The sequence below is a fragment of the Oncorhynchus gorbuscha genome, linkage group LG26 (assembly GCF_021184085.1).
Source record: "Oncorhynchus gorbuscha isolate QuinsamMale2020 ecotype Even-year linkage group LG26, OgorEven_v1.0, whole genome shotgun sequence".
NCBI lineage: Eukaryota > Metazoa > Chordata > Actinopteri > Salmoniformes > Salmonidae > Oncorhynchus > Oncorhynchus gorbuscha.
This window is the reverse complement of record NC_060198.1, coordinates 24,117,197-24,134,841: the sequence shown is the minus strand read 5'-3', so window position 1 is coordinate 24,134,841 and position 17,645 is coordinate 24,117,197. Positions and strand designations below refer to the sequence as shown.

At 45.1% G+C, this 17,645-nt stretch overlaps 1 protein-coding gene across 2 annotated transcripts; it reads right to left on the bottom strand.

Moving 5' to 3' along the window:
* Nucleotides 1-825: 825 nt before the first annotated feature.
* LOC124016197 (TANK-binding kinase 1-binding protein 1-like) lies at nucleotides 826-16,079 on the bottom strand. Of its 2 annotated transcripts, none has more exons than XM_046331736.1 (11): nucleotides 15,768-16,079; nucleotides 8,065-8,321; nucleotides 7,059-7,187; nucleotides 6,735-6,839; nucleotides 4,433-4,583; nucleotides 4,153-4,355; nucleotides 3,876-3,937; nucleotides 3,550-3,659; nucleotides 2,766-3,253; nucleotides 1,785-2,042; nucleotides 826-1,608 (listed from the first exon to the last, which is right to left on the bottom strand). In XM_046331736.1, exons 2-11 carry the CDS (start codon nucleotides 8,296-8,298, stop codon nucleotides 1,480-1,482), a joined length of 1,869 nt encoding a protein of 622 aa, XP_046187692.1. In that variant the 5' UTR covers nucleotides 8,299-8,321; nucleotides 15,768-16,079; the 3' UTR covers nucleotides 826-1,479. The 2 variants fall into 2 exon arrangements, with proteins under 2 accessions (XP_046187692.1, XP_046187693.1); XM_046331737.1 differs by lacking the exon at nucleotides 15,768-16,079 and adding an exon at nucleotides 15,448-15,745.
* Nucleotides 16,080-17,645: the final 1,566 nt, after the last annotated feature.

Genomic DNA, 17,645 nt, shown 5'->3' with positions numbered 1-17,645 from the left:
GTGTCTTGGAATTCAATGTGAACACATGGGTTCATGTCCCTTTTCAAATGTCATTCCTTCATCTCTGATTCCACTCCTGTATCTCAGTACTGTTCCGTCTCATTGGCAGAGTCTCTTGGTCTTCCTCTAGAAGCGATCCAGCAGTTTAAAATTGTATTTATTTATTGTGGTTGATTGCAGTGTTACCTTCTATGGTATCTATACTAATGGCATTGTCTTTCCACGGGTGGCGTCACTCTTGCGCGACACTTGTCCCTCAACTGATTGATAAGTACCAAAAGATCTGAGGTAAGACGATGTACTGATGGTAGATCCCCATCCAGTGTCTTTGTATCGTATTGATTGCTGTGCAAATTTCCGAATCGGCTGAGTTGAGAAATCAGCTGATGTTCTGGTAATGTGTTGTGTATCTGTCAAATTCCTGTCCGGTGGGTTTTAAATGTGTTGCTGTGAATTGTGTTGACAACCTGTAGGCAAAGTACCGGAGATGACTGCGTATAAGGTGTTCGTATTCTGAGATTCACAAATCATCCACGGAGAACAACAGCCTGGAATCACTGTACAGCGCCTACAAAACAGAACATCTTCGGACTGTTATTTGCCCTAGTTTTAATCACTGTGGTACAATATCATAAATCCCTGAATGTCTATATATATATATTATATATATATTATATATATTATATATTATATATATATATTATATATTATATATATTATATATATTATATATTATATATATATTATATATATATATTATATATAATATATATATAATATATATAATATATATAATATATATATATATAATATATATAATATATAAAGGAGTTTCTTACGAGGTACCTATAGTGGGCCGTTCTATCACTGTTTTAGGGCCCTCGACACACTGCCATAGCTCGACTATTTGTAGCTATTATCACCAGCCCCTCTGTCACCCTTAACTTCATGTTATTTCATTACATTTTACAGAGACACGTGAGATGTTTTAAAGATTGTTCTTGAATCTCCACGAAAACTATTCAAGTTCCATTAGAACTAAATTGTAAAAAGTGCTGTGTACCTCTGTTATGAATATGCCCTTAAAGTCTCTGGGTGACGAGTTCATTCTGGTTTGACAGTGTAAACTTCGTGATAAAAGCATGTAGTTGGGCTGTGACCCATTATTGATGGGTTTTAAAAACCGTGTGAGGTAACCATGTAAAGACCATACCTGATAACATGGGAGAGAGGGGGAGCATTCAGAAACAGCACTGGCCCTTGTTATAGCCCTAAACTAACATGGTCAAATACAGAGGTTAGGAAACTTTCCAGTTTTAGAAAACGACTAGTATCACATCTAAATTTAGATGGATGATTCAGTGGATGCAGTCTGCCCTAGAGTGTCATATTGCAAAGGGGATCTGCAATGGATTTTCCTGATCATGGTTTAGGTTAGAATTTGGCAGGGTAAGTTGATCTGTGTCTTGGGGGGGGGGTTTAGATCTTGCTGTTCTCCAGGTGCGTGTCGATGTGTTTGATGAGGGCGTCATCGGGGTAACCAGTAGGGAAGGTCAGCTGACACAGAGGGCAGCTCCGGGTGTCGTTCTCCTCCGTCTCCATCCACAACTGCAGGCAGCCAATCACAAAACTGCGTAAACAGCTCAACTCGAAGGTAAACACTAAATGTACTCATTGTAATGACTAAAAGAACCTGTTTTCTATTTGCATGTCACGTAAGGAAGCTCTTATTACTGCTATTGGGATACACTACTGAGCTCTGAACTCGAGCAGCAACAACTCACATTGATGGAGGGCCAGGACTGGGCGTGGTCTGCGTTCAAGTACCCTGGCAGGTGGCAGGCGAGGGTAGCCGGGTCCTTTAGGGCCAAGAAGGAAGGGCAGGGAGGGGGTTCCCGTGAGCTTACCCCCATGGCCCCCAGTGTCCTGGGAGGACTGGAGACCGGGGATGGGCACCTCCACTCCTCATCGTCAGACGACTGGGGCGGGGTGACCTGTGGGATGGGGGCCGGGGGATCCTTCAGATGACAGAAGTGACGCCCCTGGATGGATTGGGGAGTAACATGTTATTTGAATGTTTTACAATGTTACTCCCTAAGAAAACTGTAATTAAAACGGGTGGTGGTGGTGCGGTTAACCTTATTTTATACATTTATCTTAAAATAAATACACTACCGTTCAAAAGTTCAGGGTCACTTAGACATTTCCTTGTTTTTTTAAAGAAAAGCACTTTTTTGTCCATTTTAAAATAACATCAAATTGATCAGAAATACATTGTAGACGTTGTAAATGACTATTGTAGCTGGAAACGGCAGATTTGTAATGGAATATCTACATAGGTCGATTGCCAGCATTCCTCACTCCTGTGTTCCTATGGCATATTGTTAGCTCATCCAAGTTTATCATTTTAAAAGCCTAATTGATCATTAGAAAACCCTTATGCAATTATTAACAGTTTTAGCTGTGCTACCATAATTGCAAAAGGGTTTTCTAATGATCAATTCGCTAATCCAAGTTTATTTTATTTTAAGACTAACACAACATGCCATTGGAACACAGGAGTGATGGTTGCTGATAATGGGCTTCTGTACGCCTACATAGGTATTCCATAAAAAATCTGCACTTTCCAGCTACAATAGTAATTTACGTTTATTCTGTATTTTATATTTCAATGGACAAAAAATGCTTTTCATTTAAAAAATAAGGACATTTCTAAGTGACCCCAAGCTTTTGAATGGTAGTGTATATACAAATATGGTGTGTACCTCTGCAGCTAGAGGGAAGCCCAGCTCCAGGGCATGGTGGTGGGGGCTACTGCTCAGGCTGCTGCCACCACCTCCTCCCCCTCCACCAGCACCTACAGCTCCACGGGCCGAGGCCGGCCGGGGAAGCCCCACCAGGGAAATCCTGGGCGGGCGGGAATAAGCCCCAGACTCCCCCATGTTCTTGGGCTTGGGCAGTGTGGAGACTGGGTCACGGAGCAGCCTGGGGGGGGGCCTCTGGTGGGCAGACGAGTCGGCCACCTCTGAGTAGCTGCGGCGCCCCTGGAAGCGGGCACGCAGCCGTTGGCTGGTTGGCCGGCAGGAGTAGGAGGCTGAGCCGGTGGGGGAGTAAGAGAGGCCAGTTGGGGAGTAGGATGCAGGGCCAGAAGGGGGTGAGGAAGGTGAGAGGGGAGGAGAGGAGTGGAGGCGGTCTGGGGAGGGGCGTTGGGAGGCTGAGTAGCGACGCTGGGGTGCTGGGGAGTGTCTCAGGACTGGAGGAGAGGGAATGGGATGGTTATTATCGTCCATTGCTACCTCTGTAGCCCAACAGATAGAGTATGGCGCTTGCAACACCAGGATAGTGGGTTCAATTCCCGGGACCACCAGTATGTAAAACGTATGCACACTTGACTAAGTCACTTTGGGTAAATGCATCTGCTAAATCGCATTTATTATTATTATTATTATTATTACATTAGTGTCCTTATTGGCACCCTCATTGGGCATTTTTGCAATTATACTCCATTCAACATCAATATGGAAAACAATTTTTGTGTTTTCTACTGACCCATCTGCTCGTGGGATGCCTTCCTGAGGATCTCAGTCTGTTTTACAGCCAGACCTCGCACACGCACCAGCTCCTCTGTCAGCTCAGTGTAGGCCAACGCCAGATTCACCCTGCAAGGGAGGGACAATAGTTGATAATCTCTCAATGTTAGGACTGTGTCCAAAATGGCACCCTATTCCATAAATAGGCCACCACACCCTATGGGGCCCTGGTCAAAAGTAGTGCACGAAATAGGGAATAGTGTCCCATTTTGGGTCATCGACTTGGTTATTCTATTGACAATAGCTACATGGCCGGAAGTATTAGATGGGGCAGCTGTCGCTCACTGTTCATCTCCTGCCTTCTTTATCCATTCCATGTCACAGTGCTCACAGGGTGTGGTCACCTCCTGCTGGACAGAGACAGACGTGTGTGTCAGTGGAGGCTTCTGATGGGAGGATGGCTCATAGTAATGGACTGAAACGGAGCAAATGTAATGGCATCAAACACATGGAAACCATGTGTTTGATGCATTTGATACCATTCCACTGTCTCCGCTCCAGCCATTACCATGAGACAGTCCTCCCCTAGTAAGGTCCCAGGTCCTGTGTGTCACTATCTGACCTGTCTCTGTACATTCTGCTGCAGCTGTCTGATCTCTGCCTGCAGCCTCTGTAGATCCTCCTTCATCTCCTTCTCTCTCTGACACGCACCCTGGGCCTGCTGCCGCGCCCCTTCTAGCTCCACCTCCAACCTCTGCAGCTTCAGGTCGGACACGGCGTCCAGACTACGAGAGCTCTGCAGGGTTGGACCCCGCCCGTTCCGCTCTGTAGCACACATCCAGGTACAGTGAGAAACATACACACCCGCACTCACTCAAACATACACACACACACACACTCACCACGAGGCACGTCCAGACTGGTGTGTAGCTGTAGGTAATGAATGTTCTTGCTGTGCAGCTGAGCACTGAGTTTCTGCAGGGACCCCTCCCTCTGCCTCAGAGCTGACTCCAGACCACAGATACGCTCCATATGCTGCTCTGCTAGTGTTGTCTGACGGAGAGCACACACACGTGAATGCACATTTTCTACACACACACACACACGTGAATGCACATTTTCTACACACACACACACACGTGAATGCACATTTTCTACACACACACACACACGGATGTAGGGTGTATATACACACACACGGATGTAGGGTGTATATACACACACACGGATGTAGGGTGTATATACACACACACGGATGTAGGGTGTATATACACACACACGGATGTAGGGTGTACATACACACACACGGATGTAGGGTGTACATACACACACACGGATGTAGGGTGTACATACACACACGCGGATGTAGGGTGTACATACACACACGCGGATGTAGGGTGTACATACACACACACACACACACACACACACACACACACACACACACACACACACACAAGGGTGTACACACACACACACACACATGTAGGGTGTACATACACACACACACACACACACACACACGGTTGAAGGGTGTACATACACACACACGCGGATGTAGGGTGTACATACACACACACGCGGTTGAAGGGTGTATATACACACACACGCGGTTGAAGGGTGTATATACACACACACGCGGTTGAAGGGTGTATATACACACACACGCGGTTGAAGGGTGTATATACACACACACGCGGTTGAAGGGTGTATATACACACACACGCGGTTGAAGGGTGTATATACACACACACGCGGTTGAAGGGTGTATATACACACACACTCGGTTGAAGGGTGTATATACACACACATGCGGTACATTGAAGGGTGTATATACACACACACGGGGTGTGAAGGGTGTACATACACACACACACGGTGTGTACACACACACACACGGTTGAAGGGTGTATATACACACACACACACACACACACACACACACACACACACGGTTGAAGGGTGTATATACACACACACGCGGATGAAGGGTGTATATACACACACACACGGTTGAAGGGTGTATATACACACACACACGGTTGAAGGGTGTATATACACACACACACGGTTGAAGGGTGTATATACACACACACACGGTTGAAGGGTGTGTATATACACACACACGGTTGAAGGGTGTGTATATACACACACACGGTTGAAGGGTGTGTATATACACACACACGGTTGTAGGGTGTGTATATATACACACACACGGTTGTAGGGTGTGTATATACACACACACGGGTGTGTATATACACACACACACACGGTTGTAGAGGGTGTGTATATACACACACACACACGGTTGTAGGGTGTGTGTATATACACACACACACACGGTTGTAGGGTGTGTATATACACACACACACACGGTTGTAGGGTGTGTGTATATACACACACACACACGGTTGTAGGGTGTGTGTATATACACACACACACACGGTTGTAGGGTGTGTGTATATACACACACACACACACACACGTTGTAGGGTGTGTGTATATACACACACACACACACACACGGTTGTAGGGTGTGTGTATATACACACACACACACACGGTTGTAGGGTGTGTGTATATACACACACACACACACGGTTGTAGGGTGTGTGTATACACACACACGGGTGTGTATATATACACACACACACACGGTTGTAGGGTGTGTGTATATACACACACACACACACGGTTGTAGGGTGTGTGTATATACACACACACACACACGGTTGTAGGGTGTGTGTATATACACACACACACACACGGTTGTAGGGTGTGTGTATATACACACACACACACACGGTTGTAGGGTGTGTGTATACACACACACACACGCGGTTGTAGGGTGTATATATACATACACACACGCGCGGTTGTAGGGTGTATATATACATACACACACGCGGTGGTATATATACATACACACACGCGCGGGTGTAGGGTGATATATACACACACGCGCGGTGGTAGGGTGTATATACACACACGCGCGGTGGTAGGGTGTATATACACACACGCGCGGTGGTAGGGTGTATATACACACACGCGCGGTGGTAGGGTGTATATACACACACGCGCGGTGGTAGATTAGATTAGATTTTATTACAATGCCTTAGCCCATAATACTGTCCCCTCCCCCATCACTCTACCAGTACTACTCATGGTGTCCAGAAGGGGACATTGTTTACCAGTGTTTCTCACCATCTTGTCCAGGTCTCTCTGAACGTTACTCTTCTCCATGTGGATCTTCTCATAGGCCTGAATCACATCCTCCAGCCTCTCCTCTCGCTCTTTACTCTTCTGGAGCTGAGGGAAAGGTGGACATTTTCAAAGGGAAAAGTGTAGGAGAAAGAAATGTGTTCGATGTGCAGTTCCCTACCTCTCCCTCCCCCTCTATTCTCTCTTACCACCCTCCCTTCTCTTGTCTCCTCCCTCTCCCCTCTTCTTCTCTCTTCTCTCCCTCTTCACACTCGTCTCTCGTCTGTCTCCTTCATCTCCCCTCCTCTCTCTTCCTCCATGTCTTACCTCCTGTGTGAGGGAGTTGACTCTCTGTTGCAGGTTGGTGGTCTCTGACTGCAGTAGGCTGGTCTCCTTGGGTTCACAGGAGCAGCACTGTAGGGTCCTCTCCTCCTCAAACTCACTGATCATAGGGAACTGAGGGAGAGAAGGAGGGGAGAGGAACAAGAGAAGGACAGAGGAGGCAAATGAGATGAGTAGGTGAGAAAGAAAGGAGATCAAAGGAAGACGGTGAGAATAGGACAAGGTGTGTCACAGCCCAAAACATAGGAGATGGAAAAAGCTAAAGTGGATGGAGAAAAAGAGTACACCAGTGCAGGTCGAGGCCAGATTATCATTATTAGAGGTTAGAAAATAACATAAGCTTTTCCACTGTGAGTTTCAAATGAACAATGGCCTCATTCAGGTACGCCTGATTGTTTCAGTACTTTGAAAATCAAACCTTCCTTCCTCCCCTCCTGGGAGTACACACTGATCTAACTCTGTTGCATAGGCGAAAGCACCGGTTCCATAGAATAGCTTCTACCAATTCAGTCATGTAAAATCAGTGATAGCCTTTTTAAAGGGATAGTTTGGGATTTTGGCAATGGAGCTCCAGCTACTTCGCCAGAGTCGGATGCACTCGTGGATACCGTTTGTATGTGTCTGCATGCAGTTTGAAGAAAGTTGCTATCTAGCATTTGCACAATTGCTAACTAGCATTATCACACTTATTAACTAGCATTAGCGCAAGGTGTCTATGGGATAACTAGTCTTTGTGCTAGGCTAGTTATTATTTTCTTTGTGAAACTACCTCCAACTTCTTTCATACTGGACTCGGACACATCAAAATGGTATCCAGAGTTAATCTGACTCTGGGGAAGTAGATAAAGGGCCAAAATCCAGAACTATCCCTTTAAGAGGGGACACCTTTTTGACCAGGGCCGTAGGGCTTCCCTTTAAAGTTGAGCAGTATAAAGGGAATATGGTGCAATTTGGAACGTAGCCTCTGTGATGAACGGATCAGTCAACCTACCTTGACCTCATAGTTCTTCAGCTTCCTCTTGATGCTGCTGTTCTCTCGCTCCAGGCTGGCCAATCGCTTCTTGATGTCATGGTAGGCGGCGGCCAGGGCGAAGTGGGAGGGGTACATGTCGTCTTGGATGGGTGAGGATGACCAGTTGACCCCCGACCCCAAGCCGCAGCCGTCATCCCTCAGCCCCTCGCCCCCGCCCAGGAGGCCCAGCTCGCCCCCGAAGAGAGACTCCATCCCTTAGGCAGATCAGTGGCTACCTGAGGGGGAACACAGGAAGGAGGGTAAGTCATTAGAGCCAGTCATTCTGTAATACTGACGTTATGAAATGCAATTACCCACAGTCAAAGCAGAACAGTCTGTCTGTTTCCTAAATGGGTGTCATTTGGAAACTATTTTGGATTTTTTATCAGAAAATGCTCTCTTCATTACCATTCATGTGGGACTGAGATGCATAGGTGGATCTACACACACACAAACAGATTGCGTTTACACATTTCAAGTCTCAAAGTATCTTATAAAACTGGGATTTTGAGGTGAAGAAGAATCACTTCAACAACGTCAAACAACACTCTAACTAATGTCAGATGACTTGTAAACAGACCACAGCGCCCCTTGCATAGAAGGCTAGGATAACCGGAAGGATATCACTTCATTGCAGCATGAAGGCAACAGGGCGGCTGCGCCACCCATAAGGCCTCTTCCAGTTCAGTGAACACACACTACGGTCCCCAGGCCTTCCGAGGGAACAGAAGGCCGTGGTCGTTCCGGCGCTAGCCTCTCTCTGCCAGCCACTCTCCTTCTCGCAGCAGGTGGCGCTAACGAGGCTCAAATGGCAGAGCGACGGGCCCTGGCGCAGCTCTGGTGTGAGTGAGAGCCATGGCCGACAGGGCATATAGGGGGGTCGTGTGCCAACCCTGCCCAGCAGTCTGTCCGCAGTCTAGGCTACACATCGCCCGCTCCATCTGCCACCGTTTAAATCTGGTTGGCTGTTGCCATGAACGTTATACCATCCCACATCCTGAAACATTAAAAAAACACCTTGTGTCTTCGAGTGCTCCCCCTCCCTACTCAGTTGGGAAATCTGGAATACTCAACTAAAGAGATGTATAGATGCGTCATTGGTTGCTGTAGCCTAGATGTAGGCCAAACCAACTGTCACACGTACAGACAGCCATCGCTTGTGTGTGTGGAAGGTTTCCCGGGTCCGAAACACATTAACGTGGCCAACGCTGTAACGATAATATATTCAATATCAAAGTATCCATACCACTCCATATCGAAAATGTATGTATATTCCCCTGAACTATTTTCCCCTTCCCCTCTCCGAAAACAAATACATAAACAAAACAAATATACATTATGCATACACATAATCATGCTGAAATCCCCTGGCCTTCAAAGGCTGCTGGGCTGAATCATAGTCTGTTAAGCTCAGCTTGGCTCTTATTTTTACAATTACAGGAGACCCGAGAGAGTGGTGCTCTTTTGATGTTGTTTGTTCTGCCAGCTGCATCTCTCAATTTCTGATTCGACATCATTCAACATCTCCGTAGCAGAGGCATGAATAGATACGGAAACAGCCCAATGAAAGTAAGGCCCTCCAGCTTAGACTTCACACAGGAATACCACAGTGAATCATGTGTTTCAAAGTGCCCTAGAGTCACTTTCTGAGTACCCACATGGTCAACAACCCTCCACTAACATCAATATACCCCCCACCACTAGAAACAAATCTGGGATCTTATTTTACAAAGTCTTACCCAGCACAATTGCCCCTTCTGGGATGAATAATAACACAAGCTGTATTGGATTGCATTGAAACCATGTTAGCAGATATAAACTAGTTGTTTCCCCACCTAACCACCCTTGTCCCTGGAGGTCGGGAACTGCAGCTGCCACAATGCTCCAGGTGGCTGGTGCCGTTGCATCCTGTAATGTCCACGAGATTCGTCCGTTGGAGACGAGCTGCTTTTCCAGTTGAGCACTCTGCAGTTGCAACATGCATTTTTGAATGTAGAAATCAGCGATACACACTCAGTGTACAAAACATTAGGAACACTGGCTCTCACCACGACACAGACTGACCGGGTGAATCCCGGTGGGGTCCCATGTTGACGTCACGTGTTAAATCCACTTCATTCAATGTAGATGAAGGGGAGGAGACGGGTTGAAGATGGATTTTTCAGCCTTGAGACAAGTAAGACGTGGATTGTGGTATGTGTGCCGTTCAGAGGGTGAATGGGCAAGACAAAAAAAATCAAGTGCCTTTGAACGGGGCACGGTAGGAGGTGCCAGGCGCACCGGTTCGAGTGTGTTGAGAACTGCAACGCTGCTGGGTTTTTCCACACTCAACAGTTTCCTGTGTGTATCAAGAATGGTTCACCACCCAAAGGACATCCTGCCAACTTGACACAACTGTGGGAAGCATTGGAGTACACATGGGGACGGCATCCCTGTTGAACACTTTCGACGCCTTGTGGAGTCCACGCCCCGACGAATTGGAGCTGGTATGAGGGCAAAAGGGGGGTGCAACTCAAAATTAGATAGGTGTTCCTAATGTTCTGTCCACTCAGCACAGACCCCTTGATTGTTGAAGAATAGAACTAATAAATGCCTCATGAGCTTAGTTCAACTCTCGTACCCCATTGGAACAGCAATTCTGAATGCATTTCACTCCAATGTTTTTAAACATGGTAAATGTAAACAAACACTGTATAGCCACAAAACATGGTCAAAACTTTTGCATTTGATAGAAGCTTTGAGTGGTTACATTTCACCAGCCTCATCTGTCAGCCTTTTAACAAACCAGAGGCGGGGTGCCCACTTTGCCATTGTTTCAATGGCAGATTGGCCCCTAGAGCACAATGTTGACGCAACCAAGCGGCAAACGCTCCCTGCCAACCCGCCACTGTTTGAGTCTCTAGCGCGTCTTCATCGCCCAAGGGAGGAGACAGCTGGATGGGTGCGAGACGGATGACAACTGGATTAATGAGTTGGTTAGATCTACTGTACACCAGATCTACTGTACAAACAGAGCATCACAATCAAGTCTGTTATGAATGGGGTTTTGTTGTTTGTTCAAGGTTTTTCAATCTGAGGCGGGAGTAAAGAGTGGTTTGTGATACAGAATATCAACACACTTGACAGTGTGCGAGTTGCAAAGTTTTAAGTCGGGGATGTCCTAACTGTTCTGTGGACCCGTCCCCCATGTACGTGTTTACATTTGTGCCTCTATGCATGTGGATCCATTGAAATATGCACCTCTGCCAATAGTCCTCTTTTCCAAGTCTCCTTTGGTTGCAAGTGGTTTGCATTTCCACCTGGACTGGAGCCTAAAGACAGTTCTACTTCTGCCGAGAAGGGTCGAGCATCTTTCCTTTACTAACACCTACACACACACACACACACATTACGCACACACATGCATTTACTAACACCTACACACAAACCCACACATGCATCAACTCACTGACTCACACTGCACACACCACATCCTCTCTCTGTTCAGAAAGCAGAGGACGAATTAGCTACAGTGAAACACGAGCTGCTAGCGAGCCCATTCACCCCAGGGCCAATCAGAACAAGCCCATATGTCAATGTCACATGGCTAATTCATATTTTAATGTTCCGGATATCAGCCAGAATGGATGCCCCGAGCTAACACTAGCTTAGCCCAATGTGCTGTAGAGATTCAATATGCTTCTACGCTTTGTTTCAGTTTTAGCTTAGCACAATGCTTCTGTAAACCAGCTACTGCAATGGTTTAGCGTCATAGTACGCTTCAGTGCTGCATTTGTTTGCTATATGTTAGTAAGTAGCCTTGCACGAGTGAGCCAGAACGGCTCATAGATGCAGGAGCCTATTTCCAGTTTCTGTAGCGTGAGGAAGCTTGATGTACAAGTACATCCACCCGGCAGGACGCTAGACTATGGCAGGGCCTTACGGTCAATCTCCTTAATGCTGAGTGCCAAGCAGACGTAGAGATCGGGTCCCATGTTTCCCTTCTTTCAATCTCAGGATGGACACTCTGACCACAAGGCAAGTGGGTTGGTCTTCAGGCAGGCCCACACGTAATCCCCAGATGAACGTTGAACTCCGCTCTGGTAAATTGGTCATATCCTTACCGCTTATCTTGTACTCAGGTCAAATACTTGTAAGATGGATGGCTGAATCTATCATAATGGCCACTTCGGTGTAGGGAGAATGACACCGAAGGTTGACACTTTAAAAAGGTACAGGACTGGCAGTGGATACTTTAAAGCTGGAGTCCTTCATTTAAACGATAACAAAGCAGTCACCCCGCCTCTGATTTGGTAATAAGCTGATGGATGGCCTGAAGAAATGTAACCCCTCTCAAATTCATACACACAGCCAAGGATGCACATTTTGAGGATATAGAGTGTTGATTTACATTGTTTGTAAACGTTGGGAGTAAAACAAGCTTATATTTTGGGTTATGATGGGGTACGACAGTTGAACTAAGCTCATGAGACAAGTTATAGTCTTCAAGAATCAATGGGTATGTCAAATGTATTTCTAAGTTTTAAAAACAAGAAATAAATGGATGCATCGACTAGCTTTAAAGGCAATTTCCGATTGAGCTAACATCTGCAGCCTTTACCATGAATACAGTCTCGGCGAACGCAGAAACGTTGCCTTTACCATGAATACAGTCTCGGCGAACGCAGAAACGTTGCCTTTACCATGAATACAGTCTCGGCGAACGCAGAAACGTTGCCTTTACCATGAATACAGTCTCGGCGAACGCAGAAACGTTGCCTTTACCATGAATACAGTCTCGGCGAACGCAGAAACGTTGCCTTTACCATGAATACAGTCTCGGCGAACGCAGAAACGTTGCCTTTACCATGAATACAGTCTCGGCGAACGCAGAAACGTTGCCTTTACCATGAATACGTTGCCTTTACCATGAATACAGTCTTTACCATGAATACAGTCTCGGCGAACGCAAAACGTTGCCTTTACCATGAATACAGTCGTTGCCTTTACCATGAATACAGTCTCGGCGAACGAATACAGAAAACGTTGCCTTTACCATGAATACAGTCTTTACCATGAATACAGTCTCGGCGAACGCAGAAACGTTGCCTTTACCATGAATACAGTCTCGGCGAACGCAGAAACGTTGCCTTTACCATGAATACAGTCTCGGCGAACGCAGAAACGTTGCCTTTACATTTCTATCACGCTGTAGCGCACGTCTTCAGCGCTACGGATTGAATCAAGCCCTTAGAATGTGCATGGTCCTGGCGAAGACAATCAAATGGAAGGAAAACAATGTCTTAAGGAATGTAGGGATGGAGCAACAAAAAAAAAGGAATGGGGGAGAGCGAGGAAGAGGATGGTGGGATAGAGGGTGTCCTTGAGGATTGGCACCATCCTATATGTGAGGGGAGAACTGAGGCCAGTACTCGGGGGAGGGGGTCAAAAGCTTGAATAGATGTGGCCTATGTGCTTTGTGAGGTGGAGATGAGTAACCTAGTTCTGACAGGACAGAGAGAGAGGGAAGGAGATATATCTCAGAGCTGTCCCAGTGGGGTGCAGCGAGCCAGAGCCCTAATCCACAGCAGCCCTGCGCAGAAAAGCATCTATACATCAGACACACACCCTGGTGACGTACCGAAATCCACCAATGGGAAAGGGGAAACAGTTTGACTTGAGTTCTAATCTTTCCCATCAACCTTCATATTACACCAAGCCCCACCAAGCCCCAATTGAATGCTGTGCTCCTAACAAAATAAACCCAATACAATCATACAGCCAAAAGGCACAACAAATAATGTAGCATTAGGGTGTTGTTGCACATGGCTAGCTGTTGATAACAGGGTGTAAATGGTGGTGGGTGAGGTTGTCTCACCTCCACATAATATAGGATTGTAATTCCAAATGGCACCCTTTTCACTATAGTGCACTATTTTTGACCAAAAGTAGTGCACTGTGAAGGGAATAGGGTGCTATTTGGAATGCACACCCTTAATCTCTCTTGCAGTAGACCTGGTGGAACATGTTACATAATAATACATCATCATCATTATCACTGTCAACAGCCCACGACCATTGCTTCATCATGCCTCAAGTGCTGTACAGGCCTATCTGTACGGTCTTCTCCAGTAATGGATTTGACTTGCACTCTGAAAAACAATGAGTGACAATGCCTCCAGAAAGCTATAGGTTTGAAAGATCAATGAGGGGAATGTTCAATATCGCTATGCGCACATGCTTAATTAAATCATCATTGCGGTTGGAATGGAAGGGCTTAGTGGTCTGAGAACAGAAGTTTCCAAATAGCCTACTTGATTTCAGGAGGGACATTAAGTGATAGGCCTTTTAAGCATGACACCAGACACTTAACCTTGAACGTTTCCATAAACAGCTGTATCAAAATAAATAATTGAAATCCGTCGAATAAAAAAATCAAGACATGACTTTTAGGCAAACCTGATTTCTTACTAAAATAGACTTAAGACGAGTAGCATAACCTTTACTAGTAACATAACTTAAACTGAGTAAAACTCATGTCAACACGTCACTCTCCAAAGTACCCCCAGATACAGTGGTTACCAGCTATGCCCGGAAGCGGAATGTCAAGCGCATGGAGATGCTATTCGCTGTTCCTCTCGCTAACAGCCTCTGACTGGTTCGCTGGGTGGTTAATGGCCAGTCAATTACTCACGGTGGCCGGTGAGCCGCGCTTTAGCACCATGCACAGAAGGATCGATTCCTCTGATTTAATGGATTCTGTCTGTTTGTTTCCACAAATGCACGTCCAGCTGTATTTCTTTATGGCACATATACGATGGTCATGGTCTGTCATAGTAGGGACATTTCAACGTTTCAACAGAACAACTTAGGTAATTTGAAAGACCTACGGATGGTGTTTCCTTCATTGAACAAAAATGTCAAGCACCATGTTTGATCAAGGCCATTTTCATTTGAATAAACTTCCGTTGACCTACCTGGTGTACAATGAACTTAGTGACTGTTACCATATAGTGGTGGTTCATAGACATAGTTGCCAAATTAACTTCGTTTTTAGCACGTAGGCTGCGTTTGCATTTAAAAAATATATATATTTAAGTGAGACAACCATTTTGGTCTGAAGCATTGTCAACATTGAGCATTCAGCACCACTAGCAAGTGAACAGCGCAAGTTTGTCTACGCTGCTAAACCAGTCGGGAACTGTCCAGTGTACGATGATCTCTCAAAGCCACATGCACCAACATTAAGACAATAAAAGAGTTATGTCAAGACAGTTACCAGAACACAACAATCAATCACGTGCATTAATATCTCCGCAAGCAACAACCACGTCGTATGCTACGCGTGGTTGTGTAGACGACATGTTTCCTGTGATTACTTACAATAGAGCTTCTATATCGTTTCCCTCCTTGCGGCAAGACACTAGTGCTCGTTGCCATTCTCACTTTGTAGTGCAATCAGTAGCTAACCTAGTCTACAACATGGCTGTATACAGCGACGCAGCTCTCTCCATCTCTCCCAACGGAAAAAAATGAGCTCGCGCTTTTTTCCTTCTTCCTCATATCGAGCCCTTTTATATATATATATATATATATATACAAAAACGTTGCCGTGAGCGTTACTTAACACCTGTTAAATAAAAAAAATACTCTACAAAGGCACAACAATAAACACTGTCAAACAAATACCACGATATACTTACGCTTCCTCGTGAGAAACTGTGAAAAATTCATTGCGAGAAAGGGGGTCAAAACTGTTCATTTGCGGTTTACATCGACAATGGTTGGATTGTGGATGCTTGTGACGCCCCCCCCCCAACCCCTCTTTACACTCCCATTCTGTGATGAACCGAACCGTTTTTACCAATAGAAGACGGTGAAATAGGTTGGAGCAAGGTTCAGAAAAGACCAAGAAGTAACACATCAGAAGATCACTGACATGTGACAGTTTATGGCCAAGAATATAACAAGATGATAGGAAAAAAATAAGCATCACATCCCCATATCATATAGGATAGCTTGTGTTCAGTAGTCATATTCTTTGCCTCGTGGATCTCTGGTTGCATAACTGCCTTCATCAGAAAAAATCAAACATTAAAAAATATATATATATATTCTGACACAAAGTGCTGACGTCGAAGCTTGATTAGATTGTTGTTTAAATAGATTGATTCATTTTATCTCAATTATGGCAGTTTATTTATTTATGCTGCCCCCATTGAGTGATGGAGATTATTCTTTTTATGAGAAGAAATTCTCTCTAATCCAGATATGCACAGGTCTTGAAATAAAAGGGGTTCTAGATCATCTCTGTGTGTCAACTGTGAGGAAAAATAGATATGGGATTTTGTAGAAAATGTATTGCATGCTACAGTGTCCCTAATGTACCTGCTCTCAGGGCATGAACCAATTGGAACTTCTAACAGAATGTGATCATTGCAAATGGTGGTTTTTGTTGACTGCACAGTGTCGCCATGATCTGTCGTTATGTTTGGAGGAAAAAGGGGGAGGCTTGCAAACCGAAGAACACCATCCCAAGCGTGGGGGTGCTTGTTGCAGGGGGGACTGGTGCACTTCACAAAATTGGAGTTGGAGTGGCCATCACAAAGTCCTGACCTCAATCCTATAGAACATTTGTGGGCAGAACTGAAAAAGTGTGTGTGAGCAAGGAGGCCTACAAACCTGACTCAGTTACACCAGCTAGGAGGAATGGGCCAAAATTCACCCACCTTATTATGGGAAGCTTGTGGAAGGCTACTCGGAACAATTGACTCAAGTTAAACAATTTAAAGGCAATGCTACCAAATACTAATTGTTGATGTAAACTTCTGACCCATTGGGAATGTGATGAAAGAAATAAAAGCTGAAGTATAGATTTTCTTTCCACTATTATTCTGACATTTCACATTCTGTAAATAAAGTGGTGATCCTAACTGACCTAAAACAGTGAATATTTACTAGGATTAAATATCAGGAATGGGAAAAAACTGAGTTTAAATGTATTTGGCTAAGGTGTATGTAAACTTTCAACTATGTGTGTATATGTATATATATATATATATAGTGTTTTCCAATTTTCCCAGAAGTGGTTAGTCTATGGATTATTCAATTACATTGAGCTGATTTCTGACGTGCTGTTCCTTCTTTTTCAGTAGAAGGGGTAGACTCAGGTTTTCTGGGTCTGTTTTCTCTCTCTCTCTCTCTCCTCTCTCTCCCTCTGTCTTTCCCAGCTGCCAGCACAACAAAGTTTCATCCACTCAGTGGCATATGTCCTGCATGCAAAATAACATAGCCAGCAGATGGCGACCTTGTTTAATACACTGAACAAAAATAAAAACTCAACAGTTAGTGTTGGTCCCATGTTTCATGAGCGAAAATAAAAGATCCCAGAAATGTTCCATATGCACGAAAATCTTATTTCTCTCAAATTGTGTGCACAAATTTGTTTTACATCTCTCTTAGTGAGCATTTATCCTTTGCCAAGATAATCCATCCACCTGATAGGTTTGACATATCAAGAAGCCGATTAAACAGCATGATCATTACACAGGTGCACCTTGTGCTGGGGACAATAAAATGGC

Excerpts from the sequence above, each read along its gene's own strand:
- LOC124016197 (XM_046331736.1), bottom strand. The coding sequence starts at position 8,298 with ATGGAGTCTCTCTTCGGGGGCGAGCTGGGCCTCCTGGGCGGGGGCGAG. Across the intron at positions 3,660-3,875 it reads AAGAAGGCAGGAGATGAACA|GGTGAATCTGGCGTTGGCCT; the intron begins GTGAGCGACAGC and ends CCTCCCTTGCAG. Across the intron at positions 2,043-2,765 it reads GCTTCCCTCTAGCTGCAGAG|GGGCGTCACTTCTGTCATCT; the intron begins GTACACACCATA and ends CAATCCATCCAG.